Source organism: Gracilinanus agilis, chromosome 4 (genome assembly GCF_016433145.1).
Source record: "Gracilinanus agilis isolate LMUSP501 chromosome 4, AgileGrace, whole genome shotgun sequence".
Lineage (NCBI taxonomy): Eukaryota > Metazoa > Chordata > Mammalia > Didelphimorphia > Didelphidae > Gracilinanus > Gracilinanus agilis.
The window spans coordinates 330895617-330921079 of record NC_058133.1 but is presented as its reverse complement, the minus strand read 5'-3'; the positions used below and the strand labels follow the sequence as shown (position 1 = coordinate 330921079).

At 35.7% G+C, this 25463-nt stretch overlaps 1 protein-coding gene across 1 annotated transcript in view; it reads right to left on the bottom strand.

The window, feature by feature from the left end:
- Positions 1-25463, bottom strand: part of ORC3 (origin recognition complex subunit 3) — a 128085-nt gene that overhangs the window by 101589 nt on the left and 1033 nt on the right. The window contains exons 2-5 of the mRNA XM_044676370.1: positions 16743-16797; positions 8890-8987; positions 4718-4862; positions 455-559 (exon numbers count right to left, since the gene is read on the bottom strand). Of these exons, the coding sequence (XP_044532305.1) occupies positions 455-559; positions 4718-4862; positions 8890-8987; positions 16743-16797 (403 nt within the window). The remainder of the gene's footprint in view (positions 1-454; positions 560-4717; positions 4863-8889; positions 8988-16742; positions 16798-25463) is intronic.

Genomic DNA, 25463 nt, shown 5'->3' with positions numbered 1-25463 from the left:
CAGATCCTTGAAGTAAAATGCATACTCATTAAAGAGAATGACTTATAGACATTACTAGTTAACATCTTGTTATGCCTAATTCTAGCAATTTTGTCTGTTTGAATGTAATAAGACTTCAAAAGAAAGAAAAAAATTTAGATTTTTTGAGTTTCAGATTGTTCTCCCCCCAATTAGTTGGTGAATATATATGTATGTTTACTAAACAAGATAGACCTACCAAATGTATAGGACTTTGAGAGATTGAAAACCTCAAACTTGTCCAATTCAGTCTTGTTTTCTTCTGACTGAAAGAAAGAGTAGAAGAAAGAGAGAAAAAAAAAAAGGAAATGTGTCTGCTGGGACATTATGTTATAGAAAATTATTTTCTAATTTGAGAGAACTTTTAGAATGGGTAGCCTCCTAAAAATGCCATATCTTTTAAATCAGTCACCAAAGTCATTACAATATATATTACCTGGACATTCTTTAGCTTGCAATGAGACAACATATGGAGTAATAGTATCTCTAAGCATTGCAGTTAGGCCTTTGAATGTTAAGTCATGATCTGTTACATTGACGCCTGCAAAGGAAAAAAATCAATATCAGATTCTTTTTATCACTAAACATGATTCAACAGGTCAAGTGAACTACAAAGAAATAAAAAGTATACTTCCGCTAAGAAATATTAAAAAAGCAATCTACAAGACTTCATTAATAGTGCTAGATTATCAACAGGCAAGCAGACTTGTTTGTCTGGATTAGAATCTCAACAAATACTCTCAAAAAAGATATACAAAGACAGAACAAAAACTTGAGTCAAAAACATTTTATTACCTAATTAGTTGCACTATGTTAAATGAATATATGTAAGTTAAGTTTGTTATTGAGATATTTAAAGCATATTTATTCATCTACCAAACATGTATTAAATGTTAGGCTCTGGGGAAGATTTAAAAGATAAGATACAATCCCTGCTCTCATAATACAAATAGATTAAGTTAGGCGATAAGACAAATACACAAACAACTAAAAAGCGAGCAATATTTTGAAGTATTTCCTCCAGAGAAGTGGATCAAAACTCTCTTTGACTTAAACAGATGAAAAATTCATCACATTCAGGTCACCTTGGGGATAAGCATATATGAAGTTAAGCCTAGGACAATAGTCACACGGTCTAATCACCAAACTATATTGAGAGTCTTTATAGTGAGATAATTCAAATTCATCAAACATTCTGTAAATACCTTTGATGTGCCAGGCACCATACAGAGTACTGGTGATGCATAGACAAGAACAAAATGGTTCCCTTCAGAGGCCTATATTCTAGTTCAGAGATATAATATGTACACAGGTAAATAAAAAAAAAATATACACACACAAAGTATGCATATATACACATACTTTTATATGTATACACACATAGACACACTCAAAGTTACAATGTAATTTCAAGAGGGAGAGAACACTAAGATCTAGGAACACCTTACATAAGAGGTAATGAGCTGAACTTCATAAGAAACTAGTGATTTTAAGAGGATGAGGTGAGAAAAGAGGGTGTTTCAGACATGTGGAAACCACCTGAGAGAAAATAAAAAGGCAGCATATTGTAGCAAATAGAATGCTAGGCTTAAGAGTGAGGAAGATTTTAGTTCAAAACCTGCCTGGGATATTTACTGGTTATATGTCCTGGGATGCTTTAGTTTCTTCATCTGTAAAATGAGGGAGTTTTAGTCGGTGATCTCTGTGGTCCCTTTAAGCTATACATCTATGATCCTTTCAGATGGAATGTCTTATTAAAAAACAACTAGAGGGGCAGCTGGGTAGCTCAGTGGAGTGAGAGTCAGGCCTAGAGACAGGAGGTCCTAGGTTCAAACCCGGCCTCAGCCACTTCCTAGCTGTGTGACCCTGGGCAAGTCACTTGACCCCCATTGCCCACCCTTACCAATCTTCCACCTATGAGACAATACACTGAAGTACAAGGGTTTAAAAAAAAACAAAAAAAAAAACAACAACAAGAGAGTCAGTTTGAAGAGTAATACAAAATAAAACTAGAACGTATGTGGTAGCCATATTATGGAGGACTTTAAATAACAGGCTGTGGATCTTGTATATTATATTTGCAATAAGTTGCTTCTGAAGAATTTTGAGTAAGGGAACTAAATTAAATCTGGGGCAGTACCCCATTTGGTATGTGAATTTGTCCACCATGTAGAGGATGGACTAGAAAAGGGAAAGCTGAAATTCAGGAGACAAAACAAGAACACTATTATAATAATCTAGGCAAGAAGTAATAATGACCCAAATTAGGGTTGAAATTGTTTAAGTGGAAAGATGAGAATAGATTTGAGAGATGTGGTGGCGGTAGAAATTATGAAGACCTGACAAAAGACATATATTAGAGGTTACAATCTCCTGAGATGGAAATCCAGAAGAAGTCTGGTGGTATTCTCAATGGAGAGGGAAAAGGTTGGAGAAGGAAATTCCAAATAAAGATGGATATTCACAAATAGTATAGGTCCAGACTTAAGACAACAAATTACAGATTTGGGGGCTATCGGTTCAAAGATAATAATTGAACACCTAGGAGCTGGAGAAATCTCCCAGAGACTAAATATACATACATGTATATGTACATTCATATATATCATATATATCATATATTATCAATATACATACCTATTTGCATGCCAAACTGTGTAGCCATACAGAAATATCCATATAGCTATACAGATATAGATATATAAAAGACAACAACTCTGAAGAATAACCCACACAAGTGAGAAGGAAAAAAGATGGCAAGGTAGCTATATGGAATAGTCAAAGGATTTTTGTCTTTAGAATTGGGAAGCCACGACCATTTGGAGGGCAGATAAAAGGAAGCAAGTAAAAAACTAAGATACATGAGAAAAGAGCCAACTACTGAGAAATGGTCTTAAAGAAGTAAATGAGATCCAGGGGACAGGTGGAGGAACTGATAAATCTGATACATAGAGTAGGGATGTCTCTTCATCTGTGATTAGAGGGAATGAGGAGGAAGGGGTTGATGATACTAAGAAGAGTTGATAAATAGAAGAAGGAATCTAAGGTGGCAAGAATGTTTAAGTGCATATGAAGCTAGTTGTACGATATAGGAGTGAGGCTGAAGGTTCGAGAAGAGATGAAAAGGTTTGGAGTAGGTATTTGGGGAATGAAATTGAGAGGCAATGGTAGGGAAAATGAAAATTTGTATCACAAGTTGGACATAGTCACACTTGACTATATTTGGTAAATATCTCCATGAACTCTGAATAGCCTGGGAGCAGGAGCATAAAATAATGGTGATTACTTTTAAAAAATAATTAATTTATTTTTAAGTGCCTTTCCATGATTACATGATTCATGTTCTCTCCACACACCCCTCACCCCCCACTACCTTCTGGAGCCAATAAGCAAATCCACTGGGTTATACTTAATACTTATTTCCATGTTATTCATTTTTGTAATAGAGCAATCTTTTAAAAAGATCCCCAAATTTTATACCCATATAAAAAAGTGATCAATCATATGTTTTCCTTCTGCTTTTCTACTCCCACAGTTCTTTCATCCAACGTGAATAACATTCCTTCTCATAAGTCCCTTGGGATTGTCCTGAATCACTGCATTGCTCTCAGTAGCAAAGTCAATTACATATGGTCATCCCACAGTGTTTCACTTTCTGGGTACAATGTTCTCCTGGTTCTGCTCATTTCGCTCCATATCAGTTCATACAGTAATCAAGCAGTACATCATTCCTTACAGCACAATAGTATTCCGTCACCATCTTCTACCACAATTTGTTCAGCCTTTCCCCAATCAAGGAATATTCCCTCAATAATGATGATTATTAAGCAATGAGGATTAGTATGTCAGGAATTTGAAAGATCAAGATGGGCTAAGAGATCGTAGGCTAGTAAAGCATTAAGAAGGATAAGGTCTAGGGCAGGGATGGGCAAACTACGGCCTGCAGGCCAGATGCAGCCCTCTGAAATGTTCTATCCTGCCCTGTGACATGATTCCTAATCTGACAAATACAATGAGTAGGACACAATACAATGAAACTTCGAAAGAATTGCCTTAGAAACAGACTGACAGATGAGCATTTCCTTTCCTTTGGCCCCCACTTTAAAAAGTTTGCCCATCACTGGTCTAGGGGATAGAGATTAAATGAAACCCAAACAGGGGAGATGAATTAAATTTATAGTGTTAAATCAAGGAACCAGAGACCATGACGTGGGTGAATTAAATCATTTTACAGACAATTCATTCAAATCTTATTTCATGAGAACAAGTTTAATATAGTCTAACCTTTAAGCTGCACTAAAATAAAATACAAAAATGAGAAATAAAGAAATCAAATTAAGATAACAAATTCAAGAGAAGAGCTGAGAAGAGAGTTTAAGAATCTAAGATACTATCATTCTATTCAATTGAGATTGATGACTAATTTCTGTATTGCAAACCCATATTGCAGATACTCTAAGAATATATCCCAAGGAAGTTACTGCCCAAAGAAACTGTGACAAGTAAATTTTTTTTCCTGGAAATTAATGTGAATTTAAGTGTTATAATTGAATTTCACCTCAAGTTCTTCTTATAGATTTACAGATAGTTATGCAAATGAGGGTCAAAGAGATGAATTGTATATACAAAGTACAAGTATCTCTCCATTATGCTTTTGCTTTATTCCTAAAATACATGCTAACAAATAAATTACAAATACCTAGGACAAGAGCAGCAGTTGGAATTTCCCTGGATTTTATTTGATAGTTCCAATTTGTTGACTTCTTTTGAAACTCCAAGTGAGATTTTTCCAGAAATTCTATTAGATTGTCAAAAAGATTTTTATTCAATTCCTCTTGCAGTTCCTAAAAAATAAAAATAAAAAACCACCACTCAGTAGTTTTCCGAATATAAAAATATAAAAAACCCTTAGTAGTTTTAGATAATTACCAAAAGAAAATATTATTAGGTCTTTTTCCTTCTTTCATCTCTACCTTAAGATCTATATTTATCTTTCTGTTTTTATTTCTCTATTGATAATAGGAAATGCAAATTATCTGTTTAAAAATATTTCTTGGAGTACTACATAAATGTTCACTATTATTGCTATTCAACATATGTACTAATAAATCAACTATATGATAAAGCAAAGATATGCTGCATTAAAACCCACAACAAACATACACATATATGCAAAATTAAATGTTGATCTCAAAGACAAGGTGGAAAAAAGAAAGTAACTCAATGATTAAATTGGTGATTTCTGGCAGATCATCCTTTTTTTCTAAACAGTTCCCATTAGATCATGAATCAAATGACATATTCTTTACTGCTATTTGATAGTTCAAACCTAAAGATTAAAAAATTGGTTATTTTAAACCAGAATAATTACCCCCTTTTTAAAATTTAGAATATTTTTCCAAGGTTACATGATTTATGCTCCCCACCCCCTGCTCCGCTCTTTCTTCCCCCCTCCCAAAGCCGTAAAGCAGTTCCAATGGGTTATACATGTATCATTGTTCAAAACCTATTTCCAGGTTATTCATATTTGTAGAAGTTTAACATCAAAACCCTAATCACATCCCTACAGCACTAGTGATTGATCATATATTTTTCTAATGTATTTCTAGTCCCACAGTTCTTTCTCTGGATGTGGATAGCATTCTTTCTCCTAAATTCCTCTGGATTGTCCTGGGTCATTGCATTGCTGCCCAGGTAGAAAAGTCTATTTACATTCAATTGTGCCAAGAAGTTAAGAAGAAAAAAAGAGGCCCTCATATTAAAAATTATTATTCTTGTTTTGACCTTAGAAGGATTAAAAAAAAACTATGATCCCAGAGAAAAATTGGAAAAAAAAGAATTGTAATTAGTTCATCTTTTACTGTATTATTTTTAAATATAATAATCTGATCTCTATCATACTTATTTTGCATTTTCTATTTCCAATTATGAGAAGTTAAATATGATTTACTCTAAAACTGAGAATTGACTCATCGAATTCATTTCTGCACTTATAAAAATATCTTAAACCCACAAGAATTAATAAGCTATCCAAATGCTCATTATTTGTCAGAACCTAGTTCAACAAAATGGGGAAAGAAAGCCCTGAGGAATTCCTTTGGATAAGGGTTAATGTTCCCTCTTGAATTGGTTTGCCAGTCCACTAATACAAACCAAAAGGGAAAGGAAAAAGTAAGTAATAAGATAGTGTATTTTGATGAGAGATTACTGTGCAATTTTGACTGGATTATCTTTCTCCCCCTGGGGAAGATGGGAAGAAATTTCTCTATGTGAACTTAGCCAAGTAAATGGGGTAGCACCACGTCATCAAAACATAAAATGGGAACTTTACAAGGCAGACAGAAAAATATTCATTTCAATCACTTTCAAAATTAATAATATAGGGCCTTACTTATTTTAAGGGTTTCTACTAGGAATCTTAGGAGGAAATGAGATATACAGAAAAAATATTTTAGACCTAAGTTTTCACAGGCTTAATTAAAAAAACAGTAAGAGATATCTGCAGAATGCATAATCTAAAAAATCTATATATAATCCAAAATAATTTGTGTCTTCTGAATATTATAATAAGATTATGTCCGGGGGGGGGGGGGGCAGCTGGGTGTCTCATTTTGATTGATTGAGAGCCAGGCCCAGAGATGAGAGGTCCTGGATTCAAATCTGGCCTCAGACACTTCCTAGTTTTGTGATCTTGTCACTTAATCTCCATTATCTAGTTTTTACTGCTCTTCTGCCTTGGAACCATAGGGTGTTAATTTGCAATTTAATTCAACAAATATTAATTAAGCATCAATTAACACAGCTTTATTGCTAAACAGTAATGTTCATCATTATTACTATTATTAACAAATAATAATTGTATTAATAATAATAATACCAATAACAATAAGCAGAAACTCCATTATATGGCTGGTAACTGCATTAATGGAAATGGCTTTATACACATGGAATGTAATTGAAAGGATACCAGAATCATTACCTTCAAGGAAACAAAACAAAGGGCTACTGTTGTGTAATTAGAATCTCTTACTCTAAAAACTACAATCCCCAGCAAAACTATGATTCCCATAACCCCACTCACTTCCTGTCATTATGTACTAACTTAGACAGGATATAAATTGAGTGGAAGTACATCTCTCTCACTCTTTCCTTCCTGTCAAGGCTTTGGTAGAGCGTGGGTTTTTTGAGCAGGTAGAAAAAACTTAGTCATGTGGTTCTATTTTGTCAAATAATAAACTTTATAAAAATAATACTTGAAGTACTGGACAGTAATTTAAATCCTACACTGTGGTAAAGTGACTTGTCTCAAATCACATAGCAACTCCTTGGCAGGGTCTGGACTATAACACGAGTCTGCTGTCTACCAGAACTATTTCATGGTTCTACTTCATAGCTGATTGTATCTATGCTACATGATCCTATAAAGATACTGTGTGCTTTAAAAATTTGTACCCTGGGGACTTCATTTCTCAGTATTCTCTACTCTTCCCAGGGTTCCCTTGTCCGGCATACCTGTGTTGCACCCTGGCATGGGTTTGTTTATAAATTTGCTGAAACCCACACTGGGGACTTTTTTTTTCTTTGGCTCTAGTGGAGTAGGCTTCTGGGTCTCTGGCTCTTTGCTCTGTTAACTCGGCTGACAGAATCCCTTTCTCTCTCACTTTAGTTATTAAATCTTATAAAATTTAAATATTTGGGAGTATTCATTTTTAGACTTACAATATATACGGCATTGCTTAAAGGTACTCAATCTGAACAGTATTACACAAGAAGGGGTAAAATATGAAAGGCATTCATCATTTCTTTTAAAGGAACCACTATCTTAGTTTTAGGGAATGAGTATCCAAACTCTGTGGAGAATTTTAAATAAAATGTCATGACCTTCTCCTTAGATTTCAGTTGATTCTGCTTTAATTTAATTCAGTAATTTAAAAAACACTTAAAGCAGACTTGCTGTATGAATGCATAGTAGATTAAAGTTAAATGATTTATTCACTTGTGAAGCACTGCTTGACAGATACCAGAAATAAAGGCATGAAAGGGGGCAGCTAGATGGCTTAGTGGATTGAAAGCCAAGCCTAGAGATGGGAGGTCCTGGGTTCAAATCTAGCCTCAAACACTTCCTAGCTTTGTGACCCTGGGCAAGTTACTTAATCCCATTGTCTAATTTTCACTGCTCTTCTGCCTTGGAAGCAATACACAGTATTGATTCTAAGAAGGAAGGTAGGGGTTTAAAAAATAAATAAATGAATGAATGAACAAATGAATAAAGATTTGAAAAATAATAGCACCCCTGCCATCAAGGAATTATAATCTAATAGTGAGATATGACATTTCTACAGATTAGTATAAAGCAGGACATGTGGTAAGAACAAAGGAGGAATCCATAAGAAGTGCTTTAAGATAATCTGAGGAGGGTGATATCATTTACCAAATTCTTTAATAATGCACATTCTGGTTTCCAACTCATTATTTCCATATGATTTTTCTTTTGGAACTATGCAGATAGGAGATAGATCACTTTTTGTGTAAATCTCAAAACCTCTGATCAAACTACTGATTCAACTGGAGTGAGTGGGAAAGGGATGTATAAATAACAGTCATGCTTCAAAGCTTAGTAGTAAGACTTTACATGGGACACAACAAAAGTGAAGTTACGCATAAAGTACTAGTCACAAAAGGCATTCAGTCTGAACACAATCCAAAAGTCTGAAAATTATTGCTTGGTAGTTGGTGCATAACATTTTCCCACGAAGGGTATAAGTTATACTTGGCCCTTTTGTTTTATTTCAAATATTTTATCAAGGAAGGGACGGAAAGGATCAGAAATTTAAAAAATATATTAGGCTAACTGAGTTTAATAGTACCTACCTCAGCTTCAGATTTCATCTGTTGCCATAACAACTGACAAGTGTCAAAGCGTAGTTTGCTTTCTTCAGGAAGACTTTCACCTTCATTGAAATAGTCAGCTGAGAATATAAGAAAAGAAATGAGAACCTGGAATTTCCTAAATTTCTTTTTTAATATGAAATAACACTAAGCAACCCACTGAAAGAAAACCTCTCTTGGTTTATGAGAATAAAAACCATCCTAACTTGCTAAAATGTCAGACATATAGTACATCTGTCATAGGAAGTAGCTAAAATCACTAAGGAGGCTGATATAAATAAGGCTGAATCTCAACATATCTCAGGAATATATATATGATGATAAACACTTTCCCCAAAATATATGAAGTGGCAAAGGAAAAAAAAAGTACTTGGAAAACCATAAATCACAGAATTTCAGATTGGAAGGCATCTCAGTGGTCATCTAGTTTAACCTATATCTCAACCAGAACCCCCTCAACAATATCTGATGTGATAATGTAAGCTCCATGTGAAGAATTTCTTTGCTACAGGTACCTTGCCATCTACCATGGTAAGCCATTCTATTTTAGAGTAGCTTTGGTAGCTTTTCTAATTAAGTTACAGACTTGATAGGCTTAACAAAGAACCCAGCAATTGGATTGTAGCATCCAATCAATGACCTCTTATCTTTTCTCTAAAAAATAGGAGAAAAAAATCATTAAACTATAATTCAAAAGACCTCAGTTCAAGTCTAGCAATTTCTCAGTTAATTAGCTGTTTATAGTTGAACAAATACCAATCTTTTTGACTTAGTTTCCTCATCTATAAAATAAGTGCCTTCTAGTTCTAAGTTTCTATAATCTTAAACATCACAAAGGATCAATGTTACCACTTTTCTAAAGCCTCATATAAAACTAGTTTTAAAATGGCAAGTCACCACATGGTATATGAAATCAGTTCAGATTTCTAAATTTACATTTCGACTCTTCAGTTCTGTTTATAATTTAAACCAAACTAGCAGGCCAAATGATAGCCCTAAAAGGCCATCTTCAGTGTTTGTACTTTCATTTCCCATGAATATTATGAAAAAAGATACATCAAACTTGAGACAAATATGATATCAATGTAAATAAACACTTTGGAATGACAAAACAAGTTGTGGCATATTAATTCAGTGGAATACTACTGTGATGAAAAAAATAACAAAAGGAACACTAAGTAGAACCAGAACAATTTTATATGAAAATAATACTGTAAAGACAAGTGACTTTGAAAGATTTAAGTACCCTGAGCAACCACGATTCTAGAGGACCAGTGATGAAATATACTACCATCTCTTAAGAGAGCAGAATGAGATATATACTTTTTGCAGATGGCCAATGCAGGAATTTGTTCTGCTTGACTTAATATTTGTAACAATATTTTATTTCGTTTTTATATGAATTTTGGAGATAGGAAGGAGAGGAAATATATTTTTGTTCATTGAAATTAATTAAAGAGTAATTAATATTACTCTGGATTTGTATAATTTGTATAACAATTTGTATAACATTGTATAGGTTTCAAAGTACTTGAACACACATGTTATCCCCCCTTTTAAATGTTTTTTTTTTTTTTAAACCCTTGAACTTCGGTGTATTGGCTCCTAGGTGGAAGATTGGTAAGGGTGGGCAATGGGGGTCAAGTGACTTGCCCAGGGTCACACAGCTGGGAAGTGGCTGAGGCCGGGTTTGAACCTAGGACCTCCTGTCTCTAGGCCTGACTCTCACTCCACTGAGCTACCCCCCCTTTAACAACCCTATAAGACAAGTAAGAAAATGAACAGACTTAGAGAAGTTAAATTAGTCCAACTCCACTAAATGTGAAAGTAGAGAAGCTGAAGCTTGATGTTGAGTTGTTACCTTTTCTCTATCAGTACTATTCTATGTAAAAGTCATGGTCTCCAGATAAACATGGCACAAAGTACATTATTTAATGCCACACGAATTTGTGGTTCTTTTTGTTTTGTACATTTGATGTTTCTTTTTTAAACTACAACACTTAACAAAAGAATGGTGCCCATGGTTATTAAATGAGAATATAGCTATTTCCAATGCAGAAAACCCTAATAGTAGTGTGAAACACTGAACTAATAAAATTCTGGCAAAATACAGAGGTGACACAGCTAGTTCTAAACAAAATAATTATGGAATAGGTTGCCATGTGTCAAATTGGTAAAATATTATCTTTTGGATGGCCTAAATTATCCTTCCTGATTTCTGGCTTTTGGAACACATCTAACCTTGGCTGCTGCTTCTCAAAATTCCCACTTTTGCCACTGTTGACTTGTATTTCTGAACCTATGCCATATCTCTGTCTCTGGCCTCGGTCTATTTCCTGTCTGGCGATAATTGGGCATTGGATCTCCCTGAACAACTAAACTCTTGTTTGCTTATGATCTCTGCTAAGAAGCTTGTCACAGTTGTTCCTGCTTTTGGTCTCTCCCCTAGAGGCTGGGTTCAGCAACAATAGTACTGATACTACTTTACTTCCCGACACTGAAAATTTTATTTAATATTTAAAAACAAAGAAGAATCTTGGAGTCAAGTAAATGTTTGAATCTTAATTTCCCATCATAGAGCATGTATCTATTTTAGAACAGATTAGTAGACAAAAGTTCTACTTCTCTCTGCCAAATAAAAGAACAGTTTCCAAATATAAAATGGCATTATTTTTTATGATAATTCTATTCCCTAAATGTTGGTTAATGTTGTTTCTAACTTATTAAGAGGAAAAGAATGTCACCCAGCAAATCTAATCTCCAAGTTCATCCTGAATTTGTTTCTTTATGGCCTAGTTCAGTTATTTATAGTTGTTATTAATATTCATAATTTATAAAATTTAATCAAAAATTTATGGAGAGTGTACTATATACATGGCACTGTGTTGGGAAATGAATAAGATACAAAATGAGGTGGTAGGATGAAAACTAGAGAGCCTAGTTTGGAATATGAAGAAATGTAATACAAGATGAGACTATAAAGGTAGCTTGAAGCCATAATTAAGTATTATATTTAGAATCAGAAGCATATAGTTTATTTGACGGGCAATGGGGTGCCAAAAAAAGACACAAGAGTGTGATGTTTGAATGATGCATTAGGAAAATGGCCCAAGAAACCATCCACAGGAGGAGGAGCAAAAAAAAAAAAAAAAAAGCCAATCAGGAAACTATTAAAATAGTTTAGTTGACTAAAATAGCTATATTAGTAATAATGGCATATTTTATCTTAAGTAGCCCTCCAAACAGGGTCCCAAGTTTCTACTTCTCTGATGATAGAAAAATTGATATAGGACAATGAAAATGATGTTTGTCCCATATAAGAAAAAAGGAGAGAGGGTCTCTGAGACCAGATAATGAAATACAGTACTGGGGCACTACTATCAATCCAGTTTGAACCAGTCTGTATAGCTTTCAGGTCATCTGCCTGAACTGTGAACTTTTATTCAACACTGGGCATACTTAATAACTTTAATGAATATTAACTTGCACACCCACAGGAAGGGGTTGCAGCCATTTTCTGCACATGTGATGTATGTAACAGGAGTAGGGATTTATACCAAGGGGTTCTTCAGTAGAATTCTTCTGTAAAGATTGTACACTCCCAGTACTCAAGTCAATGGGGAACAGAGGGGAGGGATTTCTGCGTGTTAGGAAAGGATAAAAGACTGCTTGCTAAAATGAGCACTTTGCACTTGGCCTTATATCCTGGTGAGTGCCCATTCATGCAAAAATTAAATAAAGCCTTCATATTCTCATCCAAGGACAGTATCAAATTTTATTGATAACATCTGATACATTCTTTCTGCCTCTAAGAGAACATAGTATAGTACTAAGGACATGTAAGTAGATAATAAGTACTTTAAAATATGACCTTTTCTCTTGCAAGCTTCAACTAATATAGCAAGTATATTCTTATGTTTTCCTTCCTATCTTATTTAAATGACTAAAAACCAATAAATCAATTAACTAGCATTCATTAAGGACTTACTACATATAACATATAATAAGCAAAGTGCACATATAAATAAAAACACATGCCAAATATATTTTAAATACAAAGTAATTTGGGGAAATAAGTTCTAGCCTCTTGAAAAACCAGGAAAGGCTTTAAGTACAAGGGGAGATGTAAGCATTCCCAGATAAAGGTTCTTTATTTTCTTCTTAAAAAAACCCTTACCTTCCATCTTAGAATCAATATTGTATACTGGTTCTAAGACAGAAGAGTGGAAAGGGATAGGCAATGGGGGTTAAGTGACTTGCCCAGGGTCACACAGCTAGGAAGTGTCTGAGGCCAGATTTGAATCTAGGACCTCCCATTTCTAGGCCTGGCTCTCAATCCACTGAGCCACCCAGCTGCTCCCTATTTTGTTCTTTTTAAAACGGAGTCAAAAAAATGATACTCTCAAATAGGCATATGTTGAAATATTTGTTTTCCTAATTTAAAAAACAAGTATGTAACCTTCAGGTATCTTTTTGTCTAATCCAAATAGTCTCTAAACACTTCCCGGCTGTGTGACCCTGGGCAAGTCACTTGACCCCCATTGCCCACCCTTACCACTCTTCCCCCTAGGAGAAATTAAGGGTTTAAAAAAAAAAGGGGGGGGGGGCATTGGGTAGCTCAGTGGATTGAGAGCCAGGCCTAGAGATGGGAGGTCCTAGGTTCAAATCCGGCCTTAGACACTTCCCAGCTGTGTGACCCTGGGTAAATCACTTGACCCCCATTGCCCACCTTTACCACTCTTCTACCTAGGAGCCAATACAAAGAAGTTAAGGGTTTAAAAAAAAAAATCTTTTTTTTAAATAAAAAAATAAAAAAACAAAGAAAAACAAATTAAAAAAATAAACTCTAAGTTTAGAAAAGACAACTGAATGTTATTTGTATAGAATCTCATTTTATGTGACACACCCTTGTCTCCTCTTTATTAGAAAATGGCAGCATGGTTCTTTTTTGATCAACACTAAAACAAAGAATAAGTCAAAGAGAAATTCTTAAAACAAGACCTTGGCACATAAACATCTTCTGCATGTTTATAAGAATCTTGCAGAACTACTTGGAATAAAGATTATTTCATTCTTTATATTTGTATACCTGAAGCCTACTCCAAGGCCTGTCAAATAATAGGAACTTAAATGTTTAATAAATTGATTGACTGACTTCTTATTATCATACAGATATATACGAATACTCTCCCATTTTATGTTGATAGGCAGCCTGGGTGAGGGCATGGGCATTTCATCAGGAGTTTTAAGACTTCTCTGAACCTCAATGTTCTCTCCTGTAAAATGAGGATAATGAGACCAGATAGAAAGCTGGCCGTGGAACCCAGAAGACCTAAACTGAAATCCTGTCTATGGCACATCAGGCAGCTGTACAATAATGAAAAAAGTTCCTTAGCCTCTTGGTATTCCATGGTAATTCTATAAGACCAAAAGTTATGGATAAATTGCTCATCTACAGATCAGTAGAAGGAATTTCTTCACAGAAGGTTCCTCATACTAATGAAATCACAGGTGTGAACAAAAATAAAATACTTTCATTGTATACTTTTAAAACTTCTTTGTACAACACAAAACACTATGTAAATTATGATTATTTGTCAGGCTTATTGGTGCAATATATAACAAATCAAGTTGCTGGGAGCCACTCAGAAACAAGGTCTTTATCAGGGTCCCATCAAGATCAATACAGATGGCAAAGCCCTGTTCTGATTCTTATGGCCTGAAAAATCAGGCCATAGGATGGATGGTTCACCCAATTTGGCCTTTTATTATTGAAAGTATTATAATTTAGATTTTTAGGATAGCCTTAAGTCCTATAGAAAGCCCCTAAGTACTCTATAGTAAACCAGCATTTAATGAGTTAACAGCCTTTCCCCTCAGCAGAAAATAGCAGAAGCTGCTGGTATCTTTTTCTCTCTGCTTCAGATGTTCCAAGGACACAGCATGGCAGGTCCAAGCAAATTCCATTCTGACTTTAGTACCTTCCCACGCTGAGCTGTACCCTACAATCTTAAAGGCTCATTCTTTAACATACCTTTTGAAGTATGGGAAGCTTTTACTAAAATAAAACTTAGATAAAGACTCATTCTTTAACCTTGAGCTCTGTCTCGTCCAGGTATAATCTACATGAGAAAATTTTGTGTGTTATATGCCAATTGTGATATAATTTTTATAACCTTGAGTTTTCTATACAGCTTTGATTTAAATTTTCTTTGTAGAAAAAACTATCCTTGGAAAAAAATGTATAAAATAAAGCACAAGCTCGGGAGCTATTGGAACAGTCATGAGCTAATGTGTTAGACTGACGGTTCCCAGTTTCTGCTTTGTTCTTTCTCACCTAAACCTTATACCTTTCCAGACCCCTGGAGCTGCTGGCTGGCTTCCAGAATCAAGTAAAACTGATTATTTATTGAATTTTAAAATTCAATAAAATAATTTTACATAATATACTTTGGGTTACTAATATAAAACAAAAAACTGAAATCTACCACTATTTATATTTTCTTTCTTGAAAGAAGAAAAAAAATAGTCTAAGATCCTAAAAATTAAAAGTTTCTATTTCTAAAAGCAATTTCTAACAATAAAAATTTTTATTTTTATTACTTATCAGTCTCTGAAAAAAGAATTATTCTAATATGTACTCTGTCTAGAACTTCAAGTTCATCTCCTTGACATTTTAATCTTTCAAGGAAGAAAAAAATGAAAAACTGAGTCAAGATATTCTAATTTGAGACAGCTTAATAAAGGCCTGAGACCCTAAGTCACTCTTTTTTCTTCTGTTATAGAGAAGCTGTAGTAGTGTTTAAAGTCATGATTTCTAACATCCCCTCCTTCCCCAAAAAACTGACAGTTATTTTATTCTTAGCAGCTAATCCCATATCAGCCTGGCTTGGATTATGAAGAACAGGATTAAGAACTGACCTCTTTGGTTCCACATTCAAATTATTACATTATGAATTATTGACAATTCAAATTATCTCACTTCAATAATTTCTTGGTGATGTGGGTCTTTTAATTTCTTAACTATGTAAAAGAAAAAAATATTAAAACACTAAAACAAAAACTATGTGGCAGAGACCAACTTTGTTTTTGTATTTGTGGCCCCACCACAGAAGTTAACATATAGTGAACAATTTAATTAATGCTTTTTCAGTCATTCACTCATCCTAAATGAGGCAAAGAGTACATGTGCTTCACTGTCAAATTCTATTTCAATTTCTCTATATATGTCTTTTCTACTCCATGGCAACTAGAAGTACTAAGCATATAATAGTCCTTAATCAAAACCTTTCTGATTGACTGAAAATTGGTTTTCATGAGTAAGGTAAATAAATTTATCTACCTCACAATAAACAGTTACCTATCTATCCAGTTAACTATCATTAAAATAAGTAGTTCTCTGCTGACATATAGAAAAAGTAAGTAATCAGTATCTTTTAAAGGACTAAGATCTGGATAGTTACTATGTATCTTATATTTCCGAAGGTCTTCTTTAAGTCAAAACCTCAAGAATTTGCCTTTTTCTTTCTTTCTTTTTTTTTAACCCTTAACTTCTGTGTATTGGCTGCTAGGTGGAAGAGGGGTAAGGGTGGGCAATGGGGGTCAAGTGACTTGCCCAGGGTCACACAGCTGGGAAGTGTCTGAGGCCAGATTTGAACCTAGGACCTCCCTTCTCTAGGCCTGACTCTCAATCCACTGAGCTATCCAGCTTCCAATTTCTATGTCTGTAAGTTTAAGTAAACCAAACCTTGACATGAATTACTAAACTGACCTGGTTTTGCAACTGAAAAGATTAAGTAATTCTTTAGATCAGAATAAATAAAGCATTAACTTACCTATTTGAAAAGAGATCTTTTTCCTCTTAAAGTCTGGTTTAAACACAAAGCAACCCTATAGGATAAAAAGAAATCTATGAAATTCAAATTATAAAAGTAACATATACATCTAGGTAGCTAAAAATCTGATTAGTTAATTAAAAAAAATAAACCTATGTGGAAGCCAAATTTTTCTCTATATATTTTGGAGGGAAAATATACTCAATCTCTATCCAATTTGTAGATAATCCATTGTCTCTTTAATCTCCTTTACAAACTACTTTGCTGTTTACTTATTCATAATGGAAGACAGGGAAAATAAAAATGGATTAAATTGAAATAAAAAATTTTGTTTCTTGATAGGCTTTCCTGTAAAGAAGGAGGAGAAGCAGCACAGAAACCAAAATTAAGTTTGAGATTTATTGCTGGATTTTTTAAAACCATAATAATTTCCTTCAAAAACTTAATTAACCAATGAAGAGCAAATGCCATGAAAAGGGGGGAAAGGGAGAGAGGAGGAGGATGACTACCAAAATTTTCTTGACAAACTTTCAAAAAGGTGAGACATAGTACCCAAGAGCAATATATTAGTTTAGAATATAAACCAAGAGAAAGTTGGTACAGTGGATAGACCCCTGGACTTGTAGATCAGGAAGTCCTAGGTTGGAATCCCATTTCAGATACATGAATATGTGTATGTGTAGGGGATCATTTAATCTTTCTGAACCTTAGTCTCAGGGGTATGCTAGGGCTGGCTCATGGGAGCCATTTGTTACATTTTAAATCTTAACATTACACCTTAGAAATCAGCAAATTCGACAAAAATCAGGCCTTAATTTATTGTTGTATTGGTTGTCTGGAGTTAAGAAAGTTAAGTAGGGTGAAAATGCTAATAATGCACATTAAACTTAAAAGTATGTCCTGGTTTGTTAAACATTTACCAGCACCAAAGTCACCTTCCTCTCAAAATGAGAATAATAATAGCACTTACCTCACAAGGTTAAATACTACATTAATGTGAGCTATTATTATTAATAATATAAACTCATTTAGAAAATCTTATTTCTCAAAAGTAATAAGTGGTGACTGTAATAAATGGGTCAGAGGGCCTAACGCTGGTAATACGGCTAGCAGGAGGATGGTGCTAGTTGGAAGGATGGAGTGAGCTGTACCAGGGCTGGGCTTGAAACTTGTTTATAAATGTAACAAGGAACCATCCCAGGAAACTGAGTGTCAAGTGAAACTCTCACTACTAGACACCAGGCTCCTTTAAGATATCAGGTTACCAGCCCCTTCCCTGCTGAGAAAGCAGTTTCCTATTGGTGAATGGTAAACTGACAGGAAGCGGATGTTGAACTTCCTGCCCTTCAGCAATGGAGTTTGTTCCAGCCCAAACTGCTCAGAACCCTTCCTGTTGCCTGTTCCTGGTTGGCCTTAGATGGCAGGAAAATAACCACAGAGTTCTCAGGGTTAAGCCTAAGGGGTTTATTGACATCAGAGTGAAGGGGACAAGGCAGTGGAAAGAGGGTTTAGGAAGTACTGAGATCTAAGGATGAAAAGTTTATCTGACTAAGGTTGCTAATAGGTCTTGTCTGGATGGTCTTCTGCTGACCCAGGGCAGGCAGCCCTGGGTCAGACTGATGTGGTCTCTGGACAATAAATAAAGTTGATCAATGACTGAAGGATTTGCCAGTTGTGCTAAATTGTTCTGCAGGATTGGTTTAAACCCTACTCTATTCTAGGCCAGTTGTCACTCCCACCACCCAGGGTGGGGGGGGAGGGAGATAAGTGAGTGATCAGGGGAGAAGTCAGGGAAGAAAGAAGCCAGCCCTGGGTCTCCAGGGCTTTATATACTCTTGGCCCAACTGGCAGTTGGTACTTTGCCCTATATCTCATGCCACCTTCAACATTCTAACAAGGGCAAATGACAGGTTGCCCCAAGCCAACATGGCAAAGTTAATAATGCTATATTACAAAGGTAGGGACTAAAAAATAAAATGCATTTGCCTTGATATAGTAAAATATCATCTTAAATACTCTTTTCCAATAGGATGTCTCCCATGTATATATTACAATCATACACTATCCCCCTCAGTAGATGCAAAAGATATAATTTGTTGAAGAATCTTAACTGCCAATATCAAGTGAGGCATAAACAGATACATAACTGCTAATGCTGTACAACACTCTCATAAAAGGTGGACAACAAAGAAAAAAGTGAAAGGAATTCTTTATAGATAGTGATATTTTCCAGCGCTATATGTGGTCAGCATTACACTAATTGCTCATAACCTTGCTAAGTCTCCTAATAGATTCATAATCACTCAAAAGGATTAGCTTAACTATCCACAGAGTAAAAACCAAGTAGATAAAGAATGTCTATTATCCAGACAATAATTTGTAATTGGATGAAAAACTGGGAGAAGAGTTGGGTCCAAATGTCCAAAGACAGTACCACAAGACAAAAAACAAGGCCTAGAAATGAATGAGAGAAGAAAGTGTGATGGATTGCGTTTGGTAACCTACACTGTTTTCATTTATCCCAAGATGCTCCCAGTCACAAAATTTATCTTTTTATCAGTAGTAATTTCCCAATGATGTCATATTGCTATAAATTATGGAAAAGCACACTCTGAAGATTTTGATTGGGTTGATCAAAGACTTCTTTCTAGCATTTCTTTTGCTATTTTTGAGGAGAATGTTGGTAAGTGAGGGACTTTTGTGGCTTTTCATTTCTCTCTCTCTCTCTCTCTCTCCCTTTCATTTTTTTTTATTGTCAAGCAAATCACACTTCCATATTGGTCATTGTTGTAAGAGCAAACTCATACATAACCAAAATGCAAAATAAAATCATAAATACATTGATGTGAAAGATGACTCCAACAGTTCTTTCTATGGAGGTGAATAGCATTCTCCATCATAAGTCTTTCAAGATTGTTTCAGATCATTGCATTGCTGAAAGTAGCCATGTTTTCATAGATAATCATCATCCAATATTGCTGTTATTATGTACAATGTTCTTCCAGCTCAGCTTATTTCACATGCATCAGTTCCTGCAGATCTTTCCAGCTTTTTCTGAAATCATCCTGCTTATCATTTCTTATAGCACAATAATATTCCACCACCAACCATATACCACAATTTATTCAACCCTTCCCCAAATGATAGACATCCCCTTAATTTCCAATTCTTTGCCACTACAAAAAGAGAACCTATAAATATTTTTGTACAAGTGGGTCATTTCTTGAAGCCTCTCTTAAATTTCCACTCAATGATTCAGAATTTAGGATGCCCTCGAAAGGAGTACCTCATATTTGTCTAGTTCTAATGCCTCACCTAGACTCTCTATTTCAGAAAACATCTTAAAGTCCCCTTGACTTTATTTTTCTTATGTATATCCCATAGCAGCTATATATCTAACATACTCATCAGACAGAAAGTTACTAAAAATCTCATACTTGCCATAAACTAATCATCCTGAATTGGTCAGAGGTAGTTCCTCCTCCTTCTCTTCTGTCTTAGAATCAATACTAAATATTGGTTCCAGGGCAGAAGAGAAGCAAGGGCCATGCAGCTGAAGTTAAGTGATTTGCCCAAGCACATAGCTAATAAGTGTCTGAAGCCTATTTTTAACCCAGAACCTCATACCTCTGGGCCTAGATCTCGATCCATTAAGCCACCTAGCTATTATCTCTAAAAAAAAAATTATTTTCTTCCAATTACATGTAAAAACAATTTTAAACATTCACTCTTAAATTTTGAGTTCCAAATTCTTTCCCCTCCCCTTTATTAAGAAGGCAATCAACTAAAATTCCTAAAAGAAATCAAACAAGGGTTTAAAAAAGAATTAAGAATTTTTTTAATGAATGAAATCAGAGTTCTTATGAGGAATGAAATTTTTTTAAAATGTAAAATTATGGAAGAATTAAAAATATATTTAGCAGCTTGGCACAAAGGCTACAAAACCTTACCCAAGGAAAAACTCCCTAAAAATTAAAATGGATGAAATAAAAGCCAATGATTCCATGATATAAGAAATGTTAAAATAAATTTTTAAAAACTAAAAAAAAAAATGAAAATATAATTATCTCATAGCAAAAATAATTGACCTTAAAAATGGATTAAGAAATAGTTGAAAAATCATTTAACTGCCTGAACAACATGACAGAGACTAGACAACATATTTCAAGAAATTTTAAAAGAAATCTCTTAGAACAAGAGGACAAAGTAGAAATACAAAGAACCCACCAGTCATTTCCTGAAAGAAACACCAAAATAAAAACTTCCAGGAACATCAATTCTTGAGATTCCAGGTAAAAGAAAAAAGTACTACGGATCCACAGTCAGAATCACCCAAGAACCTCACCCATTATTTAGCAGTCACCATTGGAAAGGAGAAAAGAGTCTAGAATATAGTATTTCTTGAAAGGCATACAGGCTTTCAACCAAGAGTAACATATGCAGAAAAACTGAGTATAATCATAAAGGGGGTGGGAGTGAGCTTTTAATTAAATAGGGAAATTTCAAGCAATCTGTACAAAAAAATCAGAAAAGCAGAGAAACTTTGAAATAAAAATACAGACATCAAGAGAAACTCTAAAACAATTCATGAATCTCTACAAAAGTTATCATCATCTTGGATGATCATAGAGGGAGTTTAATTAGATGAAAGAGCCTGAGAATAGCTCTGTTATGTTTTGATGCTGTTAAAGGAAGTAGAGAAATAAAAAGGAAGGAGAAAAGGAATATACCATCTGAAAAAAAAAGAAGAGAAAGAATGAGGAAAATTAACTAGCATAATCAGAGTAGGCAAACAGATGACTAAACTAAGAGGTAGGGGGATAACTTAAACCTCTCTTCTGAACTAGTCAAAGGAAGAAAGAAAACACACAGAGTTCAATACAGAAATGTATTTCACTTAACAGGGAAACATGAGGGGAAGGAACCAAGTGAAAAGTCAGAATAAGGAGGGATTAGTCTCAAGCAAGATTGAATAGAAGGATTTAAAAGAGAAGATAAAGAGCCTGTGTGGCAAACCTATGGCATGCATGCCAGAGATGATATGCATAGACCTCTCTGTGGGCACACAAGCCAAGGACCCAGTGCACCCTACAGCACAGAATTCGCTGGAGTTCCTAATTAGAAAACCCGAGGGAGGCAAAGCTGGGCAGCTCCCTTTCACCTCTCCCCAGTAGGAGTTGGCCTTTTAATTACCTTTGGCCTGAGTGAGAAAGAAACAATTTTTGTCTTTACTATACAAAATATTTTGGGGATTTGTCTTTTGAGTTTGTACTTTAAAAATGTTCCAAAACTATTGTCTAGTGATTTAGGAATGAGTTTTATGAACCCAAGGGTAGGCTGATAGTCTCTACAGTTCTATAACCCCCTACCCCAGTATCTTTCACAAGCAACCCATGGGCATGTTTAATCTGCATTCTTAATCCCCTCACCTCTAACTAACCTAGCATATTCAATTTGCATTCAAAGGGGTAGGGGCCCAAGAGACCAGATGGGCTAGCTCAGAAAAACACAACAGTGCCTAATCAGATGTAGCAATCTCCCAAACCAGTCAGGCATCCAGATTAAAATCTGACTTCAACCCTAGATCATTTGCTAAAAAAGTTAATTTGGAGCATACTCCCTTCTGGAAGGCTGGAAAGTGATGGAGTGAATATGTCAGGATGATGTCATTTAACCTGAAGGTTATATTTTTCCTATAAATAAGGAGTTTTCCTGTAAGCTGGGGCTTTTTTGCCTTTTTTTCCCTGGCTTTTTCTTTCTCTCTCAATAAAGCCTTGCATTTGAAATGGCTTTTGGTTCCTAGAATACAGGCTAAAGAGGGTATACTTTGAAATTTTCAAGGTTCCCTCAATTTACACTTTGGAGAGGACCTAGGTTTGAGGGGATCATACCTCACAACAACTAGAGGGGAAAAGAGTAGAGTGCTTGCACCCCTAGATTCTCCCTTTCCCCAAGCCTGACTATATCGCCCACCCCCACTGCCTAGCAGGCCAGTGGGAGTGCTTTCTACCTCCTCTGGGTGGAGTAAGGGGGAGAAAGCAGAGTGAAACTGGCATTCAGTAGGGGGAGGGGCACAGAATGTGGTTCCTGGGGAGATGGCATGGCTCTCCATGTCTAAAAAGTTGCCCATCTCTGCTCTTGGTAAAGGAAAGAGGAGAGAAGGGAAATAAAATGGTTACACCAAACCTAAAGCACTAATGCTAAGCATATTCCTTTTCCCTTACACCCTCTTCTTCATAAAGAGGGTATGGGAAACAAAAAGAAAAAAAAGTATAAGGAAGTAGGATGGAGGTAAATTACAATTAACTGTCATTATTGTGAATGTGAATGGGATGAACTCACCCACAAAAGAGGATAACAGAATGAATGAGAAATAAAGGGTTAGAGCAGGGGTCAGCAACCTTTTTGGCCATGAGAGCCACATTTTTTAAAATGTAATTTCTTGAAAGCCCTACATTGCTCACAGTGCACGCTCCAGTAACAGCGCCTGAAAAAAAATGACTTTATGGCTCTTGCATATCTGGCCCTCAAAAGAGCCGTTGCCGACCACTGGGTTAGAGCAAAATCTATTGCACTTTTTTTTTTTTAAAACCCTTACCTTCTGGGGCAGCTGGGTAGCTCAGTGGATTGAGAGCCAGGCCTAGAGACAGGAGGTCCTAGGTTCAAATCCGGCCTCAGACACTTCCCAGCTGTGTGACCCTGGGCAAGTCACTTGACCCCCATTGCCTACCCTTACCAATCTTTCACCTATAAGTCAATACACAGAAGTTAAGGGTTTAAAATTAAAAAAACAAAACAAAACAAAACAAAAACCCTTACCTTCCGTCTTGGCGTCAATACTGTATATTGGCTCCAAGGCAGAAGAGTGGTAAGGGTAGGCAATGGGGGTCAAGTGACTTGCCCAGGGTCACACAGCTGGGAAGTGTCTGAGGCCAGATTTGAACCTAGGACCTCCCGTCTCTAGGCCTGGCTCTCAATCCACTGAGCTACCCAGCTGCCCCCTCTATTGCACTTTTGACTGAAATAAAGATTAAAAATTTTTTATCAATTTCAATTGACAAAAGCAATTCCAGAAGTAGAATTCAGAAGCATGATATCCAACTCCTGCTAAAGAGGTGATAGGCTCAGAGTTCAATATACATGTTTAGATACTATCTGTGAAAGAATGTATTTTTTGCTTGACTATGCATATGTTTTTGTTTTTGTTTTTTTAAGTTTCTCCCTGTTCCCCAATTAATGCTTGTTAACTGACAAAAAGTAAAATAAAAGTTACATTAAAAAATAAAAATGGGGGCAGCTGGGTAGCTCAGTGGATTAAGACAGGCCTAGAGATGGGAGATCCTAGGTTCAAATCTAGCCTCAGGGGCAGCTGGGTAGCTCAGTGGAGTGAGAGTCAGGCCTAGAGACAGGAGGTCCTAGGTTCAAACCCGGCCTCAGCCACTTCCCAGCTGTGTGACCCTGGGCAAGTCACTTGACCCCCCATTGCCCACCCTTACCACTCTTCCACCTATGAGACAATACATCGAAGTACAAGGGTTTAAAAAAAAAACACACACACACACACAAATCTAGCCTCAGACACTTCCTAGCTGTGTGACCCTGGGCAAGTCACTTGACCCCCACTGCCCACCCTTACCACTCTTCCACTTAGGAGCCAATACACAGAAGTTAAGGGTCTAAAAAAAATAATAAAATTAAATTAAAATGATTTTAAAAGCAAGCTCTACTTATTCTATTATTTGTCATTATCCAGTATAATGCTAAACACACAAAGCTATAGGCTGATACAGAAAACTCCTGGCCTCAGCTGGAAGAGCTTAGACAATAACCAAAGAGATTTCCGCAAGGCAAAGCAGGGAATTTAGAATTGAGTAAGAGCAGTCAGGGAAGTGAGAATGGCCACAATTTATCACCATAAGTTTTACTGGACCCTGATTTCTTCTTCTTTCTCCTTACCCATCCCCAAATTCCTGCCCCAGTCTTGTATTTTCAACTTATATTTATGCCAAATGTACTATTTTATATTGTTTCCTAAGGCACCCTCTATAGTAGCTACTGGAGTATGGAATTATAGTGGTGAAAATCTGGTCTTATCAAAGTTTATTTCAAAGGATCGCAAATCTGGAGCTAGAGCTTAGAGGCTATCTAATCCAATTCTCCTACTTATAGAGAAGGAAATTTAGGCTTAAATTAGTTGGCCAAGGTCAAATCTGTAGAGGTAGGAATCGAACCTGATCCTATGTCATCAGTCAAGGCTCTATCCATTTTTCTGGGAAACAAACATGTTGAGTACAATGGTACTAAAATTTCCTCCTATCTCATGTTCATAGACTCCCTTCCTCTCTACTTCTATCTCCAAGACTATAGCAGTTCTGTTGCTCATTCTGCTCCCTACAACAAGTCATTCAAATAAGGGTTATGATGTTTTTTGTGGCTATTTATCTAAATTACAATTGACAAGATTCAAATTTCAACTGGGCAGTGAGATGAAAGTCCTCTATGAAATTTGAGGAAGGACTTACTTCTAGCTGGAAGTCATTAAATCAATAAGCATTTGTTAGGTGTCTATATGCTAGGCTTGGTTATAAGGAATGGGGTTTCAAAGAAATGCAAATGGTCCCTGCCCTCAAGGAGCTCACAATCTAAAGCAGGGGTCTTCAACCTTTTTGGCCAAGAGAGCGGTAACTGCCACATTTTTTAAAATGTAATTTCTTGAGAGCA